The following is a 24234-nucleotide window of genomic DNA, read 5'->3' as shown; positions in this document are numbered from 1 at the left end:
AAAGGTGTCGGATTCAACTGAAAATGCACTCTCACAACAAATCTCTTATATCTCCTTGCAAAATTTTTCTTGCTTTGAGATTTTTGAACTTCCAAATCCTTTAATCTCTGTTTGAATAGCTTTACTGACTCTATCTACCCATTGGTGTTTGTTATGAATTAAACGAATGTTGCTTTCTCCTCACAAAACCAAAACAAAAAGTTCACATGCTGCCTTCAAATAATGTAGTTAACTTTAACAGAATTGTCCACCCAAAAAACCAAACGTGCATTTCATTTTTCCATTCTCTTTCTATGCTTGCATAGTGTTCGACAGGAGCTTTTTAGGAAGGGGTTCCTTGGAGCTGCTTCAGGGGCTATTTTTATGGAGCATGGGTTCCATGAGAGGAAGCAAATTATTTTATATGGCAAGTTAGAATCTGTGTAAGAAATAGGAGCCCCTACTTTTAAAATCTAATTTTAGATTTTAAGGAGGCATCTTTGGGGTGGGGCTGAAAGTTTCTCCCATTTGCTTCCTAAAATTTTGCTACTAGATGTCATTCATTTCAAATTTTTTAAATTCCTGATAATAATTTTTTATATTTTATTATACAATTACAGATTTAAATTAAGATCTAACATTTGTTTTCATTAAAAAACAATTATGAGACCACCAGCTTCCTGAAATTTTGGAGCTGAAAGTTTCATGCTTGCCCATCGTTACAAAATCTATGAAACTGTTAGGATGAAGAAAATTGTTAGGATAAAGAAACGAATTGAAAACAGCAGATAAACAGAATTAACAACACACAACACAAACAATGAGACACACAGAGTTATCGTGGTTCGGCAATTGCCTACATCCACACTTGAAGCAGGGGAATCAATCTATTAATCACCAATTTGGTTTTACACATACACAGCTGCATTCAGCTACAGCAATTAACCTCTACAAATGAATTACAATCAGCTCTTAAAGAGCTTGCAAGGAGAAGTCGAATAGCCAAGAGTTTTGGCAGCAAATGGAAGGAGTCCGTTGGACTTCACTTCCAACAATCTCCCACTGAAGGCCAACGAACTGCTGCAACAAGTAGATTCCCCCACTCAGTCCTGCTATCAGTTATTGGAAAGGCCGAGAGAAGCTCGGCAGAAATTGAACTTCTCCCACTTAACCACTTTAGTGAGCACATCAGCTGGATTCAGGTCGGTATGAATCTTATCTACATGAAACTTGCCTTCTTCGACCATATGGTGAACATAATGACTGCGAACATTAACATGTTTTGACCGCGGCTGAGATGTCTGATGTTTAGTCATAAAAATTGCACTGCTGTTATCACAAAACAAAGCAAAATCTGATTGCTTCAAACCCAACTCGCTGAACAAGAGTTGCAACCATACCATCTCTTTTGCTCCCTCAAAAAGATCTATGTATTCAGCTTCCGCGGTTGATTGAGTAACTGTATGTTGCAATTTTGAAGCCCAACTAATCGCTGCCCCGGCAAATGTGAAAGCATAACCAGAAGTAGACTTTCTTTTGTCTAAGTCACCGGTAAAATCAGAATCGGTAAACCCTTGCAAAACTGCCTTGTTCTTTCCAAACCATAAACAAAAATCAGAAGTACCTTTGAGATACCTCAAGATATACTTAACCGCCTCCCAATGTGATTTGCCCGGATTAGCCATAAATCTGCTCACCAATCCCACGGCATGAGCAATGTCTGGTCAAGTAGACACCATAGCATACATGAGACTTCCAACTGCAGATTTGTATGAAATTTTATCCATAGACTCCTTATCTTCTTGTGTTTTTGGACACAATTGAGAAGACAACTGAAAATGAGAGGCTAAGGGTACACAAATAGACTTAGCATCCGTCATACCAAATCTGTCCAATACTTTTTTAATGTAGTCTTGTTGAGATAGTTTGACTTCTCTCGTTTTTCTATCCCGAAAAATAGTCATTCCTAGGATCTTCTTTGCTGCCCCTAAATCTTTCATGGCAAATTCCTTTGCTTAAGTTCACTCACAATCCTCATGCTTGTGCCGGCCACTAGCATATCATCCACATAAAGGAGAAGAATGACAAATTTACCATTAGGAAGCTTCTTGTAATAGATACAAGGATCAGACTCGATGCGAGTAAACTTGTGATCAATCATGAATTTGTCAAATTTAAGATACCACTGCCGGGGGGCTTGCTTAAGCCCATACAAACTGCGTTTCAATCTGCAATAAAGGTGTTCCTGCCCCTTTTTAATGAACCCTTCCGATTGATGCATAAATAGTTCCTCATTAAGGTCGCCATGGAGAAAAGCCGTCTTCACATCTAGCTGTTCAAGTTCAAGATCCCAAGCTGCAACTAAGCCCAAAACTACTCGGATGGTAGTCATTTTAACTACTGGTGAGAAAATTTCTTTGAAGTCGAGGTCTTGCTGCTGAGCATATCCCTTTACAACTAGTCTTGCTCGAAATCTTTTGTGACCATTGGCTTCATCTTTTAGTTTATACACCCATTTATTTCTTAATGCCTTTCTGTCAAGCGGAAGTGGTACCAAATCCCATGTCTGATTTTTCACGAGTGCGTCCATTTCTTTGCACATTGTAGCGTGCTAGTTATCACGATCTGCATTTTTACAAGCTTCTTTGTATGTTGCAGGCTCTGTTTGATCAGAGATGAGCAAAGAAGGTTCAACTTCTTCACAAAACAGTAAATCATAATTGGAGAACTTTGCAGGAGGTCGCCTCTGTCTGGTTGATTTCCTCAATTGACTCTCTGTTGGAGTAGTAGAATCATTATGTGTTCCCTGTTTATGTACATTTACATTGCTCCCACTGTTAATGTCTCTACTAATATCCCTGTTCGTTTTCCTATCTGCAGGGTATGCGAAAACTTGTGGATTTTTATCCACATTGTGTGCAGGCAATTCGCGGGAGAGAGGGCCTACAGAGACATCGTGCTTTGCCTGTGTTGACTGTTTGTGTAGGGAGTTGGGTCTGCGGGAGGGGGCTGCCACATCACCATCGACAGTTTGGATGCACGATGGTGGCAGAGACCCCGTAACTGCAGGTGAGTGCAGCGGACGGGGCGGTGGAGAGGCCGTGGCGTGAGAGTAGGTGGGGAGCTCACGGGAGAGGGCCTGGGGAGAGGGGAAGGAAGCTGCGGGGGGGTTGAGGGAAGCCTGCAGCGTTGGCAGGTCACGCGAGGAGTGAGGGGAGGCACGTGCTTGGGGAGGCTGCCGTGGAGGTGGGTGTGGGGAGGATGAAACACAGCGTGCAGGCTGAGGTGGAGTTGCAGACCACCGTGTGGGTTGCCCAGCCAATTGGGAATAAACTGAGCCAAAGTTTCCTGCAACATGAGTGTTATTTTGGGGAGAATTCGCTCTGTTCTGCAGACCCCCAATTTCAAAATTACACGAAGACCAAACATTATCAGCACTTTCTTCATCATTCTCAGTCTGAGAATTATATTCAACAGATGTAGATGTCATAGGAGCTCCCACTGAATGAGAGACCGGAGGCAGAGCGCTGGTAGTCAAATTCTGAAATAGAGACATAGGGACATATTCTGTCTCTGATTTATTTGCATCTTGTAGTGCGGGAAAGGAAGTTTCATGAAAAACTACATCCCTGCTACGAAAAATCCTTTTGTGAACTAAATCTCACAATCTGAAACCAAACCGCTCTTCTCCATACCCCACAAAAATACATTTCAGCGACTTTGGATCCAATTTCGTTCTCTTTTCCTTGGGTATATGCGAGAAGGCTTCGCATCCAAACACATGAAGATGCGAGTATGAAATCCTCTTCCCTTGCCATTCCTCTTCCGGAATACCAAAATCCAATTTAGATGATGGACTTCGGTTGATTAAATACACTGCTGTGTTACACGCTTTTGCCCAAAATTCTTTGCCTTAACCTGCATTAGACAACATACATCGTGCCTTTTCAAGAATTGTTCTATTCATCCTCTTGGCTGCACCGTTTTCTTGAGGAGTGAAAGGAACAACCTTGATTCTTCTAATCCCATTATCAGCACAAAAATCATCAAATTCATGTGAACAAAATTCCCCACCGTTATCGGTTTGTAAGCATTTAATCTTATGCCCAATCTGATTTTCAACTAAAGCCTTGAAAATTTTAAATTTTGAAAATACTTCAGATTTCCTAGAAAGCATATAAATCCATACTTTTCTTGTACAATCATCAAGAAATGTTACAAAATAGTTAGCTCCTCCAATGGAGGTTACCTCGGTAGGCCCAAAAACATCTGAGTATACAAGCTCCAGCGGTGTTGTCTTTGTGTCACGCCCACCTTTCAAAAAACTGACTCTCTTTTGTTTGCCATAAAGGCAATGTTCACAAAAGGCTAAGTCAACAAGCTTGAGGCCTGGTAGAGGATTTCTTGTATGCATAACATGGAGTCCTTTCTTGCTAATGTGCCCAAGTCTTTGATGCCAAAGATCCACTTTGCTGTCCTCAATCACCATTGCAGCTCCCACTTCACCATGAGTCTTAAATATGTATAGGCTTCCCACTTTGTTACCATTTGCAATCAGCATGGTACCATGGGTTACTTTCCATGTATCCAGGAGAAAATTAGCATTAAGACCTTGACCAAAGAGCTGTCCAACGGATATCAAATTCCGCTTCAATTTTGGGACATGGTGAATATCTTTGAGCAGCCATGTTTTACCACCTTCTAATGGCAGCAATACATCCCCTTTGCCTGTAATTTCACAAGCTTTGTTATCTCCTAAGAAAACATTGCCAAAATGACCTTCATGGTAGTTAATGAACGCTTCAAGACATGAGGTAGCATGATAGGAGGCACTGGAATCAAGCACCCATGAATCTGAAGTAGTGTCGGTTGTTGAAAGGATTAATATACTATCATCTTTATCATAAACTGTATTTGCTTCGTTGTCCCGCACCCTCTCTTGTGCCCTTTTGAAGTTTCTACAATCCTTCTTCACATGACCAGCTTTGCCACAAAACCAACATTCACTATTTTTGTTTCTAGACTTCGATCTCTTTGCTGATTTCGAACGTCTATGGTAATTATTTCTGCCTCTATTATGACTTCTACCTCTATTTTCAGTGTTGACCACCGTTAAGGCTTCACCGGATGAAGGTTCATCATTCTTTCTTCTCAAATCCTCGCTGAGAAGAGTAGCTGCTACATCATTAAAAACCAACTTATTTTTACCGGATATAGATGTGCTAACTGCTGTTACAACACCATCCCAGCTGCTTGGTAAAGAACATAATAACAAAACGGCCTTGCTTTCATCATCTTGTGTCATCCCCACCGAAGTCGCTTGACTAATCAATGTATTGAATTCATTGATGTGGTTTGCCATGGCACAACCTTCCTTCATTTTCAGTTTGTACAAGCGCTTCATAATAAAAACTTTATTTGCAGTCGATGCCATTTCATACATGGCTGAGAGTCTATCCCATACATCTTTTGTTGTTGCATCGCCCGTGACATTGAAGAGAACATTATTGGATAGCGAGAGAAAGATTGTCGCTCTCGCTTTCTTGTCCAATTTTTCCCATTCTTCATCAGCCATCCCAGCTGGTTTCTTTGTTTTCCCTTCAAGCGCGAGTGAGAGGTCTTGCTTTATTAGCAAAGACTCCATTTGCACTTTCCATAACCCGAAGCTCTGACCGGAGAACTTCTCTATCTTCGATTCTCCCATGATTCTGGAAATTCAAACACCAAAATCTAAACAGTGATCTAACCTCGCTCTGATACCAATTGTTAGGATGAAGAAACGAATTGAAAACAGCAGATAAACAGAATTAACAACACACAACACACACAATGAGACACACAGATTTATCGTGGTTCGGCAATTGCCTACATCCACACTTGAAGCAGGGGAATCAATCTATTAATCACCAATCTGGTTTTACACATACACAACTGCATTCAGCTACAACAATTAACCTCTACAAATGAATTACAATCAGCTCTTAAAGAGCTTGCAAGGAGAAGTCGAATAGCCAAGAGTTTTGGTGGCAAATGGAAGGAGTTCGTTGGACTTCACTTCCAACAGAAATCACTTTCTTATAAAAGCTCCTAAAATTTTTCAAAGGCAAACTCCACATTTATTTTCAACCAGAAAAAATAACTTATGATTGAATCTCTTTTAACACAAATGTTTCCACTACTGGGAAACCTTGCACAAAGGGCATACAAATTATATATTTAATAAAGAATTCATTGAGGCTCTGGCACAATCTTTGGATTGCAATTGACAGGTTTTATTAAACATATAAATCCTCATGAAAACCTCTTCAAGAAAAAAACGTGCACAAAAACAACCACCGTTGCAAGCAAAGCTTTGTGATTTATGATGCTCTTCCTTTGGTAATAAATGTCACACATTTTTGAATAATACAATAGTTTTAATTAACACATTTGTTCAATCCTTTGCAGCCTTCTTTGTATCTTTTAACTCTCCTTGGTAGGTATCCTCAATTTGCATCTCATTGCCTTGGGGAATTTCAACATGCATTCCAACTTGCCTAAGTGGATTTCCATCGCTCACAGGATCAAAACTATTACATGCTCTAATATCATGTTGAAAAACAGAAGAGTAAAATGTTGAAAGATATTAAACTATACTAGCACAACCAATAACACTGAATGATAATATCATAATAATAATATTAAGTTATTTGGGATGATTACACATACACCACAATAAGAGTTATATAAAGCCTTTTCAAAGCATAACTCCTCAAATCACCCAACAACAAATACGATACTAATTAAAAATTTTAATTGCTAACATCACTAAGTCACTAAGGTGACTTTATTACAAAATATAAACCTTATTTTCCAACTACAAGTTGTAAACACACCAAGTTGTCTGGGAGAAAACCTAGCATTGGGTGGAAAACATCTGATATCCCATTCTTTGTCATGTGCACATTTTCTTCTCCTGGTTCTATGCCCTGGTTACTAAATTTACAGAATGTGTGTCAGTTATGCCCTTTAGTGACTTTTAGTCTTGCAATTAATTAGTCTGGTTGAAACTTAGACTAGCTTGCATTGCCGTATTTGGTGGAATTCATTTCAAGGTATTGCTTCAAAATCCAGGTCTCTTTATTGCAATAATGGCATGTGTCAGCAAACCTAATTCAGACTTCCTATTTTCCTTCTCCAGGTCCAAAGGAGGTAAATTCATTCTGCGGATTGAAGATACTGACTTAGAAAGGTCTACTAAAGAGTCGGAGGAAGTAGTTCTACGTGATTTGGCTTGGCTGGGATTAGATTGGGATGAAGGTGATTATAATGAAATCTTCTGAACATTCTCAGGTTGTCCAATTGAAAACAGAGTTCCCATGTGCTTTTACATTTGAAATCTTGTGCATTGTTTCTAGTTGCATAACATTAATTATATTTCTGGAAGACACCTTTTACATACATTTGGCTTTTCATGGGATGTATGTATTTTACCTTCATGGTCAACATACACAATTATGTCACATTTGAAGCATGTATTCTCTACAATATATTTATGTATAGCTTGTGTACAAATATAATTTGACAGTAAATTGAGAGATTATCACCCATTTGCTATGAGTGAATGAGTTTATTTATCTTTGATAACTACTGAAGATGTGATTTTGTCAAAATGGTTGATGCTATCTGTTGTAACTTTTTGTAGCTGCATATATATCATTTTTTAAGCTTAAATTCTCAGAAATTATAAAGCATCCTCATCTTTATCATAATTTATAATACTCGCACAATACACTTAGGAGTCAGATTGGCCCTTGATACTTATACAAATCTATATTGTATATAAAGGTCAATAAGATGATAGCTGCATTATGTCTGTTGTTTCTTTGTATGTTCTCAAATTGCACATATATGTCCATCAACCAAGCGTGGTGATTCTAGATTCTCCTCTTTTACTTGCTGACCCGTTGATTTGTTCTTCACTGAATCATCTGTATCTCTGAAAATATGAAGCTAGAACTTTGAGGATTGTCATGAAAACAACCATGAAGAGGATCAACAATGGGATAATACTTTAGCACGAGGATACTTTGGTAAAAAGACTCAAAATTTGGGTAGACTTTGTTGAAGCCATCAAGATTGAAGATGATGCCCTGATAAATAATGATGTTTATCACAAATTGACATTATTATGCGATTCTTGAGAACAGATGCTGTAGGGTTACACCTTGCATAAGTGATAGTGAAAGATGAACTCTTCAAGCACTTTGTATCTTTTGTGTATTCATGCATGACAAAATGGACTTCTTGAAGGTCAAGACATTGGGAGAAGCCTATGGGTAAGCATCAAGATTAAAGTGTCATGACCCCCGCTATTAATATTTCTTTATAGATCAAATCACAGCCTTACTTAGCCATTTAACCCATGCATTAGCAAATAGGGCCGACTAAACTTAGGAATATAATAATAATTACTGGAAGAGGGCCGACTAAGCCCAGGGAAACAAATAATTACGGGCAGATTATTCTAAAAGGCCGACCCAGCTAGGAAGAAAAATAAATGTCTGCAGGTAAGTGGCTGACTAGGTTAGGGGAATAAGCACACATTCAAATAATAATAATTTCTTTAAGGCCGACTGAGGATTGTTAAAGGCAGCGCTCAGCCTCGAAAAGGTGTAACTATTGCCAAGGGAAAGGGATGTTATTGAAGAGGTATGTTTCTCTCCAAATGAGAGATATAAAGGAAGGACGAATCATTTGAACAATCATCCAGGAAGGATCAATAAAAAATGGAAATGGAATAAGCATCTGCTCTAAGATAAGGAACAAAATGATAAGGAAAGAAGTTCTGATCTAATACATATATAAGACAGTTATGATCTGCAAATGGGAATTTAAGAATATAATTAATTGATAATAATAAAATAAGCAGAATACAAGCAGAATGAGAGCAGAACATATTGATGCGAATACATATTTATATGTTGCTATTCTTGCCATTATGATATTTATTGGTAATAAATCATATAGTAGATTCCTTAACACTTTATTTGACCAACCATGTCATTATGGATGGTAGAATAGAATGCATATAAGGGATGCAAGTAGCACAAAGCTCCATTCAAGTAGAGCAACCCCGGGTGGGGCTAGGGGGCCAATTGGCGGGTGTCATTCTGTGCTCTTGGGCTTGATGGAAAAGAATAAGCTCGAGGTGCCTTGTATGATGTTTTAAGGGACTCCATAATGAGGATAGGTTGTAGGGGAAGTGTTATTGAATCCCACATGCACATTATGTAATTTACTATGATGATTATGATAATGTTCCTAACCCTAGTAGGATTGATCAATTTTATATCTAACATGATTGAGGGGTCTCAACCAGGATCTAATTGGTAAATGATATCTCTATTTCATTTCTTGCTTTACTTGGAATTGTGATTTAAGGGCAAAAACTAGGGTGTTTACAAAAGGGGACATTACATAAAGAGAAGTTTTAATGTAAAGGAAAGAGAAATTATTCTTGCCAATAAGTCACAGCCCAAGAAAGAGAAGGGTGACATTATAGTTGATGGTAACATAAGGCGAAGCTGAAGCAAAGTTCATCTAAGGCAAGGTAGAGTAGAAAGCATTTGAAACACAAAGTGCCAATTTCTCTTGGTACTAATAATTTGCAAAATCCTTTGAGATAGGAATTCATGCTTCAAAGTATGCACTTGGCCCTATACTCTATCAACTTGGTCTCCCATTTTCTATCACAATGAGACATTCATTGACTCAATTCAAATATAATTGATGTATGATAGGGATTCGGGAGCTTGACACCATTGTCTAATCCCATTGACAAAGGAAGCACTACATCTTGGGAAAGTAAACGGCCATTCACATTGACTGCAAGTACATTTAGTTTGTAGACATAGAGAAAATTGTAAAAGTGGTACACTTATTTGCAACAGTTCTCCCCTTAACATCAAGTTTAATATGGTTTGTGTCTAAAGGGTTATTGACAACTTGAGTAAGCCACCCATTACAATATTGATCACTATCCTAGACTCATATAGACATGATGCCTTATCTTGGCTCAAGATTTACAGAGTGGTAGGAACTTTGTAATCATGCATCCAACACTACTTGTAACTGATTTGGCTACCATTAGGATGAAATTTTGTGCTATTTGCAACATCTTTCTATAACACGAGGCGAGCATCTAGAGATAGTCTAGAAGGTGCATCACGATTGAGGGGTGGGACATTTTGGAGTGGAGAGGACCATCACAATATTTCTATCAGTGGAAGGTGCATAGCAATGTTCAACTAACATTGCAATGGTACATTTGGTCATGTACCATGCATGCTTTTCAGATTATTTATTGTAATAAAATATTGTAACCTATGTTATTGGGTTCACTAGTAATGTGGGTTTGGATATGCCTGGGGTTTGTACATTTCAAACCCCCACAAAAAAGGTGAAATATGGATTTTTGGGGGCTGTTCAATTATATAAATTTTACTTCTAAACGTTTGTGAGTGTTTGATTTGAGATTGAGAATGTGCTGCTCAAACTATTTGGTAGTGGCTAATATATGCTTGTTGTGTTCCTTTGGGGTAAGTTGGTAGTTGGCCTCAATCACATAATGACCTCTCATGTCAATGGCTCCCTTGTTCCTCTATTAAAGGAAGTAGGAGCAATCCCAAACACGTCCTTTTCATTTTGATTTTCAGAACAATTTGGCAAGCAATATTTGTTTATGGATATTGATCTCCTTGACATTTCTCTTCACATGCCTAAAAAATATGCAATCACTAGAAGCATAATTAATTTCTTGTTCATTGTCATTAGAGGGATCAATGGCATTTGAGTCTTATACTCCACAACATTCTTAATCACTACACTTCAATTGCTTATACCTCTATTCTAGTCTCCATTTTGTTCATGCTTCTTTTGCAGGGACAAGAAATGCTTTTATGATTTTAATCTCTATTATATTTAGTATGATTTAATTTAATAACTATTTATTGTTTATACAAAATAATAAATTATACATTTTTTTAATATATTTATGAATATTATGAAGTAATTTTTTTTATAATATTGGTAAAACAGGTTTTGAAGTGACTCTGAAACCCTTTACATTAACAAAAAATTAGCAAAGTCACAACATAATAACAACAAAAGGTTCCCGAAGCGGTTCTGGGATATGATAAAGGAGAGGTTAGGCCTACATAGAAGGAAAGGAGTTGGCCATCCATTTGCTGATGAATTGGGAGAATGGGACAAAACTCGGGGCTAAGGATGATAGAAACTCTACCCTGGAAGTGAACCCGGATCTACTAAAACAAGGTAGAAGGAATCACGATAAGTCCCAAGATGACCAAGCAACAAGTTGCCCTACAATTCTATGGCAAAGGGAACTTGTATATAACTAAGAATGGTGCAGTGAAGGTACATGGTAAAACAGTGACAAGAAGCACGATTGCACCCCCACCACAAAACATGAACCTAGAACAACAATTAGACAAAAGGAGAGAACCATAGACTAGCGAACAAACAAAAAAGCCAAATAGACATCCTAGGGATTAAAGTTTATTCATCGTTTCAATAGCTTATAGCTCTTGTTGATAGAAGCTCTGATGTAGTTTCACACAGTCTTGGAGTTCCTTCTCTTCATAAGATGTTTTGCTGCTCCTAGTTCTAGTGCTAGGCTAGCCTTGGTCTTCCTCCACACTTCAAATAACCGGTCCCTCAACCTTTTCTTTTATTTTCTCAAAGAGAATCTCGACTCCTGTGGCACTATTTGGAATGGAGTATTTGTTGATCCAAATGACCTTATCGAGAGCAAACAAACAAAAAAGCCAAATAGACACCCTAGGAGTTAATTTTTTTTTCATCATTTCAGTCTCTTATAGCTCTTGGTGATAGAAGCCCTCATGTAGTTTCACAAAGTCTTGGAGTTCCTTCTCCTCTTCATAAGACTTCTTGCTGCTCCTAGTTCTAGTGCTAGACTAGCCTTGGTCTTCCTCCATAGTTTAGATAATCAGTCCTTGAACCTTTTCTTTTATTTTCTCAAAGAGAATCTTGACTCCCATGGCACTATTTTGAATGGATTTGTTGATCCAATTGACCTTATCAAGATTCTCGTTTATGCCAATCATCTCATTTTCCAAGGCTACTAGTCTATTATGGTGACCAATTTTCTAGTTCTCCTCCTTAGCCAATGTGGTCACACTATTTTTCAATTTATTTAAACTCTTGATTGAGATTATTGATTTTGGGGATTCTATACCAACTTTGGAAAATCCTTGAATCATCCTCCCTTTAAATATGAGTTGGTCCATCAATAATTTTCTCCAAAAGAGAGAGTTATAGGGTTAACCTCTCAATTTTCACAAAGAACCATTTTGTTAGGGAATGTTTGTGTATCCATAGAAAATTCTTGCATAGAAGAAGCCTTAGCCAACATAATAGAACATCTTTAGGAAGGTTAGGGATCTAAGAATTGAGGAAAGGATTTTCTCATTGGGGGATCCAAGACATTGATAGCTTCAACTTTCTTAATAGCCGTTTACTCCTCTAGTTGGGCATTCTTTTCACTCACACTTGTGATACTCATCGAGAGATCAAGGATGCTGGTAGCTTTTTCTTTCTTCTTAGTGCTTTGCTCCTTAAAAAAGGCTTTCTCCTCACACCTTTCCCAAATGTGTCTATCTTCAAGGATTTCTTTCCTAGCCGATTCCTTCTTTTTCTTTTTGACCCTCTCAATTTTAGGCTTAGTTTTGGGGTTCTGAACCTTCCTTTTTCATTTTGAGCTACTAGTATTCTCATTCCTTGAATCTTGACTATCATTGTCAATCTAATACTCTGGGCTACTTTCCTTAAAGGCGGAGGCCTCAGTATCATACCCAAGGGGATCCCTTTTTTCCTCATCCTTTGAAAACCGATCTAGAGATTGCTTAGAATTATTAGAAAGTTGGAGTTGGTCTCCAAAAATTCAATGACTCTTCACCCCACCCTCTCTAGTCTTGAGGTTGAGGGTAGGCTTCCTAGGGCTAGGTTGCAAAGCCTTCATATGGTTGACAATTAATAGAATGAGATCTTGGTGGAGTCTATCATTCTGGGAGCTCGTTTGCACTTGTTTATTGAAGATTCTTGGGAGGAAAGGGATAAAAGGGGAAAGAGACACTCAACCTATCCTAAAATGGTTTAGGAGAATGTATTGATAACTATACACCATCTGAAATCTCCCTTTAAGGGTTACGTACCTCATTATGCAAAGCATGACTTCACGCTAGACTAGATTCAGTGAACTAGTGGCATGGCCAAAATGAAGCTTCACTATTTCTTCACCAAGCTGAAAAAATGAACAATTTAGCCCCCTCCATGGATAGGCTAGTGACATTAGCAACAAGCTCCTCCAAAATAACACATTCCATTCCTTGTATTGAGATTTTCCTTTCCTTACAACCTTTAGCAAATGCCTTTGCTACAATAGTATCATAGGCTTCCACTCTCTAAAAAGTGGGTTAGGCCACCTTTGGCTAAGATTTTCCACACTTGCTTAGCCTGTTGCACCCCATTGTAGCTTGAAGGCTCCACACAATCCCTTTTGCCACCCATGGTAGAATTCTCTTGGTCACCTTCACAACAAGCCCACAAAATCTTATAGGTGAAAATCAAAAGCAACATTAGGAATCTATACGAGACAGAATACTTGCTAGAAGACTCATGCTTAATGAGTTACTTATCATCATTAAAAATGATGTGAGTGATCTTCATTTTTGTTTGTGCTCCAAGTGTTAACTAACCATTATGATGTGATCTTCCCTTGAGTGATCTTTTTTTCCATTCCTTCTCCTGGTTTTAACCATTATGATTATGGCTATGATTATTAATTAATTTGGTAGCCTCTGTGGGTAGAAAGTTGTTATCCTTCCAACTTGTGATCCCTTCATTGAGAACACTCCAATTCACAAATAATCAGCAATTTTATTCGCTTCCCAATAAACATGGCAAAATTAGACCTTATCAAAGTTTTTGCTTAGGAGAAGAAAATCTTGTATATAATTATCTGTCATTTAGCTAGGAGTTTGTTTTCCTTAGAAGCAGTTTAGAATATCCAAGGAATCGCTCTCAACTATGAGTTTTTTAACACCAACATGGTGGGCCATTTTTAGGGCACTCAATGTCATTGTTGCTTTGGCTCTATGGTTAGCATGCTGCCCCAAGTTGATTGCGTAGGTGGCTATCACATTCATTTTTTGGTCTCTCAAAAACCACCACCACCTGCAAGTCTCAGATTTCCTCTGGTGGCTCTATCAAAATCTATTTTATACCAATTAGACGGTGAAGGAGTCCCCAACCCATTTGATCTCCAAGACTTGGAACCATCGAGGGGGTAGAAATATCAAAACTTGAGTTCCAAGCTGCTGCAATCTCTAAATCAAAAGCGAGATTCCAATCTTTGGGGTAGATGAGACCTCTTTTATCCCAACAAGAAAATTTTCCTTGATTGCCAAACAGATTCTTGTTGCCACTCTACTAGCCAAGGCATTCTTTTCTTGAAAAATCTTGTTGTTTCTCTTTTTCCAAAGGTACCAAGCTATATGGGGTAAGACAAGGGCCCATTAGAATTCTAAAGAAGGATAAAGAGGAGAAGAAACCCATCGTTCCACTAGACAAATGCAAAAAGACCCAGCCAACCTTGAAAAGAAAGAGAAGGGAATCCCAAGCATTTTAGCAACAAATGGGGGACATTTTCTTCAGCCAATTCACAAAGTGCACATCTATTAGGATTTAGGAAGGAGTCAAAACCTCTCTTAATGAGATTAGTAGTATGAAGGATTTTGTTTTGAGCCAAGAGCCAAAAAAAGATGTTAATTTTAGGGATCTCCCATGGCAACCAAAGCTTAGCCCAAAAGGGGGGATGGTCTTAAAAAGATAACAAAGAGAGAAAAACCAAGGTAATTGAGTAGGTTCCGAAGGTAGATCCAATCCAAATCAGTTCATCTTTATAAGGACATTGAGGTATATGGAAGAGAGACATTAGAGCTTGCAACCTATAATGGGACACCAAAGAAGTCTAAGACTCAAAGGAGTTTGACAAGGGTTTCCATGATTTGAAACTATTTACAACCTTAATATAGTTTGTATCACTTTATAACCATAGAACCTCTTACAATGGTTCATCATCTCAATTGCCTATTCACAATTGGGATTTTAAGCAACCACAAGTCTTCCCAAAAGTTAATAACAACCCATCACTGAGTTTCCACTTTGCACCTTTGTTAAGATAAATCTATTGGATATCCCCAGAATGATGGACATACTTCGTGATAATCTTTTTCCATTCCTTCAGTTGATTTTGGCATTCAGAGCAAGGTTGAATTCCCTAATCTTTCTTATTCCTAGGCCTTCTCTAATCCTTAGCCTACACATATATTATGAAGAAATTAATGGAAATCTGTTTCTATCGTTAGTTCCAGCCCAAAGGAAAGTTCTTTGAATTTGTTCAATTCTATTGGCAATTTTTGAAAGCATTTTCAGCAAACTCAAGCTATACACTCGGAAGTTTTGCAAGGCAGCTTTAATCAACTAAATTTTATGAGCTTGACTAAGGAGGGTCTCCTGTAAACCTGCCAGCTTATGTTGAAACCTATCAAGCATTTCATTCCAAAAGGATTCTAGATCAACACCAAAAAATAGAGGCAACCCAAGATATTTAGAAGGAAGGTGACCCACTTGATAATTAAGATTTTGGGCAACCTTTCGTTGTTTCACATTTGGGGTTTTTATGAAAAAATAGTACTCTTGGGGAGGTTAATATTTTGATATGATGCTTTTTCATAATTGGAGAGAATTTCTTCTTATTTTTTTGGCTTTACTGATTGAAGCTTCTCTCATGGTGATAGTGTGGTGCAGGAGCACCGACTTGGCATTTTTGTTCTAAGTGTGGTTTAGGAGTTTAGGGGTTTTGATTTATTTTTGGTTTGAATAAAGGTCCATGATGACCGTTTTGTATTTATCTCTACTATGTTTCTTGTAGGGTTTGTTTTGGAATATAAAGATGCTCAATCGGTTGTAACTGGAACACCAACAGTCCAGAAGTTGTAGTTTTTATATGCCTCGTAAGGCAAGAGTTAGTGCTTGTTACTTTGTGAATGAAAGATTGAAGGAAGGAGGAGTTAAAAAAACGATTCATTTTCTGCTGCTCAACTCGAGAGTTTCTTGAATTTTCTTTTCTGCTCTTGTTTGCTCGATCTGTAGGGTCTCGTTCAGTATAAGTATTTCATGTTCTATTAGTGATGTCATGAATTGATCTGTTCTTACATTTGTTTGGAGTTCGGGTGGTAAGGAAGATAGGAGTTCCTGTCATTTCTAAGTCAGAAAGTGTTTGAACCCGAGTGGTCTATGAGGTTGAGAGTCTAAGATGTAAATGATTACCATTCCACTTTGTTGTAAGATAAGATCAAGTGGAATGGGTAATGTTAGGGTAGTTTTAATGGTAGTTTTGTGTTCTGCAGCAGAGAGTGGAGAGTGGATTGTCTCTCTTCAAAAATTGAACCTAGCATCTTCATGTGCTAGGTCAGGAAGTTTACCGCTGACTGTTAAGACAAAAGACCCTTTAAGAAGGATAGGTGAATGGTGAGAGAAAGATAGTTTCCACCCTCTGTTTTGGAATGTAAAGATGCTCAATCGGTTGTAACTAGAACACCAACAGTCATACCATGACTGTTGGTGTCCAGAAGTTGTAGTTTTTATATGCCTCATAAGCTATGAGGCAGGAGTTAGTGCTTGTTTCTTTTGGAATGAAAGATTGAAGGAAGGAGGAATAAAAAAACGATTCATTTTTTGCTGCTCAACTCGGGAGTTTCCTGAATTTTCTTTTCTGCTCTTGTTTGCTCGACCTGTAGGGTCTCATTCAGTAGAAGTATTTCATGTTCTGTTAGTGATGTTATGAATTGATTTGTTCTTACATTTGTCTGGAGTTCGGGTGGTAAGGAAGATAGGAGTTCCTGTCATTTCTAAGTCAAGAAGTGTTTGAACCCGAGTGGTCTGTGAGGTTGAGAGTCTAAGATGTAAATGATTACCATTCCACCTTGCTGTAAGATAAGACCAGGTGGAATGGGTAATGTTAGGGTAGTTTTAATGGTAGTTTTGTGTTTTGCAGCAGAGAGTGGAGAGGGGATTGTCTCTCTTCAAAATTGAACCTAGCATCTTCATGTGCTAGGTTAGGAAGTTTTCCTGCTGACTGTTAAGACAAAAGACCCTCTGAGAAGGATATGTGAATGGTGATAGAAAGATAGTTTCCACCCTCTGTTGCATCAAGTGGTATCAGAGCACAGTTGTAGATCAAGAGGAAGAAATGAATGAAACTAGGTGCTAGTAAGTTGAAGTCCAAGATGCTTCTGAAAGGTTATTTTGCAGCTAGGGAGATTCGAGAATTGAAAGATCAGCTGCTCTCGAAGGAAAAACTTTTCAAAGAATCTCAAGAAGCAACCTTGGCCCGGTTAACAGCTTTGGAGAAGAATCAAAGAAGAGGAATGGTCAGTGTTGACCAAAGTGATGAGGAAGAGAAAGGGGGGTGACGGTAACAACCCTCTAGTTGTGGGTCAACACGTGCCAGAGTCACGAATGGACCCTTAAGAGTTGAGAATGGTAAGGATGCTCAAGGCTGTGAAAGGGGATAGTGTTTCCATGGCGAAGGTTGAAGTGCCCATGTATGGAGGAAAAAGAGATAGTGAAGAGCTCCTAGCATGGATAGATGCACTTGACAATTTCTTTGAATTTGAGGAGGTAGAGGATACCAAGAAAGTAAGGTATGCCAAAACAAAGTTGAAAGGTCCAACACTCACTTGGTGGAATTTTGATCAAGAAGAGAGGGTGAAAGGAGGTAAAACAAAGATAGTGTCATGGGACAGAATGGTCTCAAAACTCAAGGCTCAGTTCCTACCAGTTGATTATGCTGTGTAGACATTTAGGAAACTTCAAAATCTGAAGCAGAAGGATATGGATGTTATGTCCTATACTGAAGAATTTTATAAACTGACTTTGAGATCCGGACACCATGAAGATGAGGTGGAAAAGATTGCAAGGTATCTCAATGGGCTGAGATTCAACATACAGGATGAATTGAACTTGGCCACCCCAAGGACTATGGAAGAATGCTATCAACTCGCTTGTAAGGCTGAAGAAAAGATCAAGAGGAAACAAGAACAACAAGGAAGAGGTAGGGGAAGAAATTTTAGAGGCAGAGGAAATCATAGTGGAAGAGGACCACAAAAGGACCCAGGTGAGCAAAATACAAACCAAGAGTCTAATGGTGATTAAAGAGGAAGTTTTAGAGGTAGGAGACAAGGAGGCAGAGGAAGATTCAATGGACGAGGAAGGGGTTCTAATACTTTCTCAGGAAAGTGCTATAACTGCAACCAAATCGGACATCCAGCATGGAAGTGTCCTGATAAAGTTGGTACTAGTTCTTATAATGGAGAGAAGAGGAACCAATTAGTGCGGGAGGAAGATGAAGGGAGTGTGAACTCTCCTTCTGTTCATGTCACTTCGGAGACAGGAGAATCTTTGATGATTAAAAGGACTCTAATAAAAGTACCAACCATCAAGGAGCCTCCTCAAAGGAAAGCTTTGTTCCGAACAGCCTGCAAATCTCAAGGCAAGGTATGCAAAGTTATAGTTGATTCAGGTTCAACAGATAATATAGTGTCTTTAGAAATGGTAGAAAAACTTAAGCTGAAGAGAATCCCTCATCAAAATCCTTATAAGATATCATGGCTTAATAAGGGACAGCGGGTACTTGTGAATGAGCAGGCATGGGTAGAGTTTAATATGGGTCCTTACAAGGATAAAGTTCTTTGTGATATTGTTCCAATGGATGTGTGCCACCTTCTTCTTGGAAGGCCTTGGCAATTTGATAGGAGAGCCCAACATGATGGGCATAAAAACACTTATTTTATTGAGAAGGATGGAGTGGCTCTAAATGGACTCTCAACATCACGGGAACCAATTATTCAAGGAATAAGTGCATGTTCAAAGCTCCCCAAGTTCGATCGGTTGAAGACGGATTACATTCAAGAAGAACCCAGATTGATCACCAGGGGGATTGACCAAAATGCCACCAATGAAGATATTCATGTGTTGAACTCTCACTCTCACAAGAAAGGGAAGAAGAGGAACTTCAAGAGGAAGGACGGGGGCACCAATAGAAAAGGCTCTTCCAAGAAGAGGAGGGACATATCTCAAGTGCAGTGTTTCAGATGTGATAAGAATGGACAATATGTAGATGGGCACCCATATGCAGCAGTAAAAGAAAGAATCAATACCTGTGGTAAAATCAATAGTCACAATAGGACCCAAGTCTCACTTTATGTCATGCCTCACAAAATTTAGCAAAAATCTACAAAACATCATGATTACTTGTGAGTAATTTGCACTTGATAGTTTTGGTGACTCAATTTGAATTATATTACTGATTCTTTCTCAATACTTGGGCACAAATACTTAGGAACCGAAAAAAAGCAAAATATCATGATTTAATTACAATTTTACTTGCAAATTCCCCATGTTTTTATGAATTTTAAAACATCTTTTAATTTTTCAAATTTTCTTGATTAATTGAAAAATATCCGTCTTTTTGTTTGTTGAGTCTAGCTCAAGAAAGTTTTTTGCTACTATGGTAATGCCTACATTTATGTTGGAAATGGGAAATCAATTTGGAATTAATCTTCTAGGATTTTTGGTAGCCCGAGTTTGAGTGGGAGGATGTTAGTTTATGATTGTCTTTTGGTGATATGTATATTGAAACCAATTTATGGTGCCTTTTTTAGGATTCTTGTGGATAGATAAAGTCCATTAGGATTAAGCCCGAAGAGGAAAGTAAGACAAACAACACCCCAACACATTCATTTTTGACAAAGGGGAACAATTCAACATGTTACTCTTAAGATAGTGGAAGTGAACCTTGGGATGGATAAGACCCCTTTAGTCATTTAGGTGATAGATGATTAGAAGCACATATTGAAAGCATTTGCCTTCCACTATTTCTCGACTACAACGACATATTCATGTGGAAGTATAGATATTTAAAGTGGGATCCACCTAAATTACATGAATACAGAATGCCCCAAGTATTAGCACCTCAGCCTATCAAGATGAGACTATAATGAATGAATCCTATGTGCATGACGAGAATGAAAAAAGAAAAACAATATGTTGTATCTAAGAAGTATCCTTTAAGTTAACACATGTGACTAGGTATCACTTGTAGGCTTGTAGCCTTTAGTCTAAAGAAGAAAGTGGCAGATTTGGGTTTGTTAGTGGAAGGTCACCTTTTCCATCAAAATTTATTCACTCAATCCTTGAAGGGGTAGCTTATGAGATCTACTCATTCTCTGACAGATGTTGTGGGTATAACTAGACAACTATTGCAAAAGAATATTGATTAGTTGAGAATGGTATCTATGTGCACAATCCTATGATCATTTGGGCTATGCAGAAGAGGAAGGGGTCTCTCATTTGTTGCTCCTAAAGTAAGTTTGTGACATTTGCTCTTTCACTCATACATGATGCTATTTAGGTGAGGGGATCCCATAAATTAAAATACGGCAAAGAAATTGAGGAAATGTGAACTTCCCATGATTTATAGATGGTAGTCCTTGTGGATAGCATGCCTCGACCTCTAGAACAAGAGAAAATGACCCATGAAGGGAGTTAATTGAAAACCCAATATATTTTTTGCAATCAACTCAATTCTACAACGAGAAAGGTGAGAGCATACAGAGAAAGAACAAAAAGGAAAAACTAATTGAAAAGTGTTAGTGGCAAGCCAACCGACTTACAATTTAAAACAATCATAAAATCACTCTAGCTGAATTGGCTGATAGCGAGTGCAAACAAAATTGCATCAATGCCAAAATGGTGGATAAACTCACTTGATTCCAATTCACGCCATGCAAGGTGAAGTAAAATAGAAAAATTATATGGGATTTGGTGATACTATTGTCCGAGGATCAATTACAATGAAAATAATTGGAAATGAAATAATTTGACAAAATACCTTAGAATTGTTACTATGATGAATGATTTTCTTTTAAAATCATATTTGGACCATCCAAACTTTTGAGTATGAGCATTTTGTCAAACACTTCAGTGATAAACTCAAATTCCATAAATTGACCAATACCTTATGCATGCAGAGTTGGAAAAGATTGGAGTTGATTGAGGCCAAAATAACTTCAGAAAAGGATGGAAAAATGTCTGAAATGAGATTATTAATTGTAGCAGCTGCTGAAATAAATCACACTAGGCCGGATATTACAACGAATTGCACTAAATAGTTCACGTCATGATTAGGAATGCTGTGCATAATGAAAGAGAATTGGAGGCATTTGATATGAGACCATAAAGACATTTGAATTTTCTATGCCTAAGGCCTCCAATCTGCAATAATATAATGATGTCAAGAGACCAAAGTGGCCCAACAATTAAAGTACGGCCTTCAGCTGGAGTTTCACCAAAATATTAAAAACCACCAACAAAATATAAATATTTTCTGTAACTTATACCCCTGACTTTTTTTAGTTTTACCATTGTAGTAGTTTGACTTACAAATGCTTGCCAAAAAACAAATGGAATTGTTTGCAAAATAAACTGATCTGATTTGTTTCATCCATTCATAGCAGGTACATGACTATGGAAAATAACACTAACAACACCCAAAACTGAAATAACATCACTATAAATACTGCTGTTTACAAAATTAGGATAGTTTGGCATTCAACATGAACAATACAACCAATTAATGATCTTGGCACCTTAACTGAACTTGAGTACCTTAAGAAATAGAGGTCCTCTTGCTGCTACAGGTCTGAATTTATACCAAAATTACCATCAAATGCTCAGTGATGAATTACAACAGATCTACAATTAAATTTCAGTCATACCCAAACACCAATCAATGCATACAAATCTCTCTTAAATCTGAAATAAACTTCAGAAAGTTCTTCCCCTGCAAACTGGGCACTAGAAAAAGCTCAGGGTGATCTGAAAATAAGTTCTTAAATGCCTCCCTTTGTCTTAAATCCACTATCAGCACTTAAGATTTCTTTCTTGATACCTAGGCACCATAGATGAACGAATTTGCAGTTTCAAAACAGAAGTTTAAGCCTCTTAAAATCCTCATGAGCCACAAGAGGAACTGTACAGCCTTGCTAGAATGGATGAATTGCATAGAAAATTCAGTTATGGTCAAAAACTTGCAAATAACCTCTAGATTCTTATCACCCAACCAAGATAAAACCAATGCAGGAGTATCCAAAATGATTTATGACCTAATCTCGAAGTATGAACCAAAAAGTGAATCTTAGGGTGGGTTGCTGGAAAGTATGGCCAGCACTGGAAAAAGTGTCCATACTTTGCACACTCAAACAGCTCTCCAGAAAGAAACCAAACTCACCAAAAACTGAAAACCCAAATAAAAAAACTTCATATATCTTTATCTTCATCAAACATTTATCACCAAATTTCGAACAAACAGTGAAAACTCTGACTGGAAATCAACAACCAGCTAGGGTGGATCTTGCACCATCGAAACCAGATCAACTGTAGAGGGTTTTCGTTGTCAACAATCTCTGAAAGAACTCTCCAAGTTCATTTCAACAATATCTTGTTATGTATGCACAAACAGAATAATGCAAATGAGAGATCCTCCTTTTATGACTTTTGAGAACTACTTTAGGGAAAAACATTTTTTCTTTTTTGCTGGTTTTTTTTAAAAAGTGCTTTTTGCTTTTTCATTGTTTTTTGAAAAAAAAAACTTTTTTTGCCTTTTTGCACTTTCTCGGAAATGCGCTTTTGTTTTCTTTTTCATTACTTCTTTTTGAAAAAACACTTTTTTTGGTTTTTTGAAAAAGCAATATTCCACTCAAAAAGACCTCTTTGAAATATTAATAACAATTATGTGAAAAGGCCCCCCTACCCCCTCCCATCTCTTTTAAGCATCCACTTTGAGGAACATAAGTTAATAATATTTAATACTAAAGTAAATATTAAAAACATAACTTTATAACTTTATTGCAAATAATAAAATAATTCCAAGCACATTGCAGAAAGGTTCTTATGGCATTGTAGCACAACCACATTTTGTAAGCACAAGACATATAAACTCAAGATCCACTAGAGCCTCCAGAGATCATTCAACACCATCAACAAAAGTCTAAAATAAAATTTCTTGACATCATTGTTAAATTTTTTCTCTTTCTTTTACCTGGCTTTTCATGCCACCCCCTCAGTCGACATTTGATATATGTTATGACTCTCTAGCTGTCAATTTTTTTCTTTCATTTAATGGTTCAGTGGGTTGTACTTTTTCCTCCTTTCTTAGAGTAGTCGAGTGTTTTGGAGAAAAAATAGAGGGAAGATTATTTAGGTAGGTGAGTCATCAAGCAGGATATGTTTGGTTAGGTGAGAGTCTATAGAAACTTTTGCATCGAGATGCAGCAAGTGACCTTCATATGTTTCACTAAGGTCTTTCCAAATGTTTTGAATGCTTCTTTTCTATATACGTTTTTCTGTATTTAGGAACATTGAGGAATTGTTCATATATTAAAAAGTAAAATACCACCGAAAATTGATGCCTAGTTCCTATACTTGAGACGTTATTGATCTCTGGAAAGCTGTAGCTGCAGATAGTGTGTAGGAAAGTGAACTCAAAAGTCATGGCTTATGTGTCCTGAGAAATATGGAGGTTATTTGATGGTGTCAAAACCAGAATAACAAGGTGGAATTTTCATTAATTAACACTAATTCCCAAATGCCATGACTTGTTTGAGAAAGCAATGTTGCCTTAAAAGTAGTAACTCCTTTAAAATCTGTGTACAGAATACATAACAAAATTGCTATTTGTATTTCTAATTATACTTTGAACTACTTGATCTATACTGATATTGGACAATGTTATTTCGGAAAATGTTAGTTCATCAACAGAACATAACTCAAATTTAATAACTTGCATGAGCATGCTAGGTATCTATGTAACAGATGCTTGTATCTGGGTCATGCTTACCCAATCTTTAAGTTATTGATGGGCTGGATGCTGCAAGAATCTATGTAGATAAGTCATTGTTTGTTGATAAAGCGACTCTACATGCACGTCATCAGTGCTCTAAATATATACACATGTTAATAATGTACCGGCACCTGTATACCAGAGTTTGGAGTATAATAACACTATCTCAAGTCAATCGATATCTTCCTTCTGTATGGTGCTCTCTCTTA

At 37.6% G+C, this 24234-nt stretch overlaps 1 protein-coding gene across 1 annotated transcript in view; it reads left to right on the top strand.

Moving 5' to 3' along the window:
• The window catches only part of LOC131029890 (glutamate--tRNA ligase, chloroplastic/mitochondrial), a 52372-nt gene that overhangs the window by 2228 nt on the left and 25910 nt on the right, over positions 1-24234 (top strand). Inside the window, exon 2 of the mRNA XM_057960550.2 lies at positions 7160-7278. Within this exon, the coding sequence (XP_057816533.1) occupies positions 7160-7278 (119 nt within the window). The remainder of the gene's footprint in view (positions 1-7159; positions 7279-24234) is intronic.

Source organism: Cryptomeria japonica, chromosome 3 (assembly GCF_030272615.1).
Source record: "Cryptomeria japonica chromosome 3, Sugi_1.0, whole genome shotgun sequence".
NCBI classification, from domain to species: Eukaryota; Viridiplantae; Streptophyta; class Pinopsida; order Cupressales; family Cupressaceae; genus Cryptomeria; species Cryptomeria japonica.
This window is presented reverse-complemented; position numbering and strand designations above follow the sequence as displayed.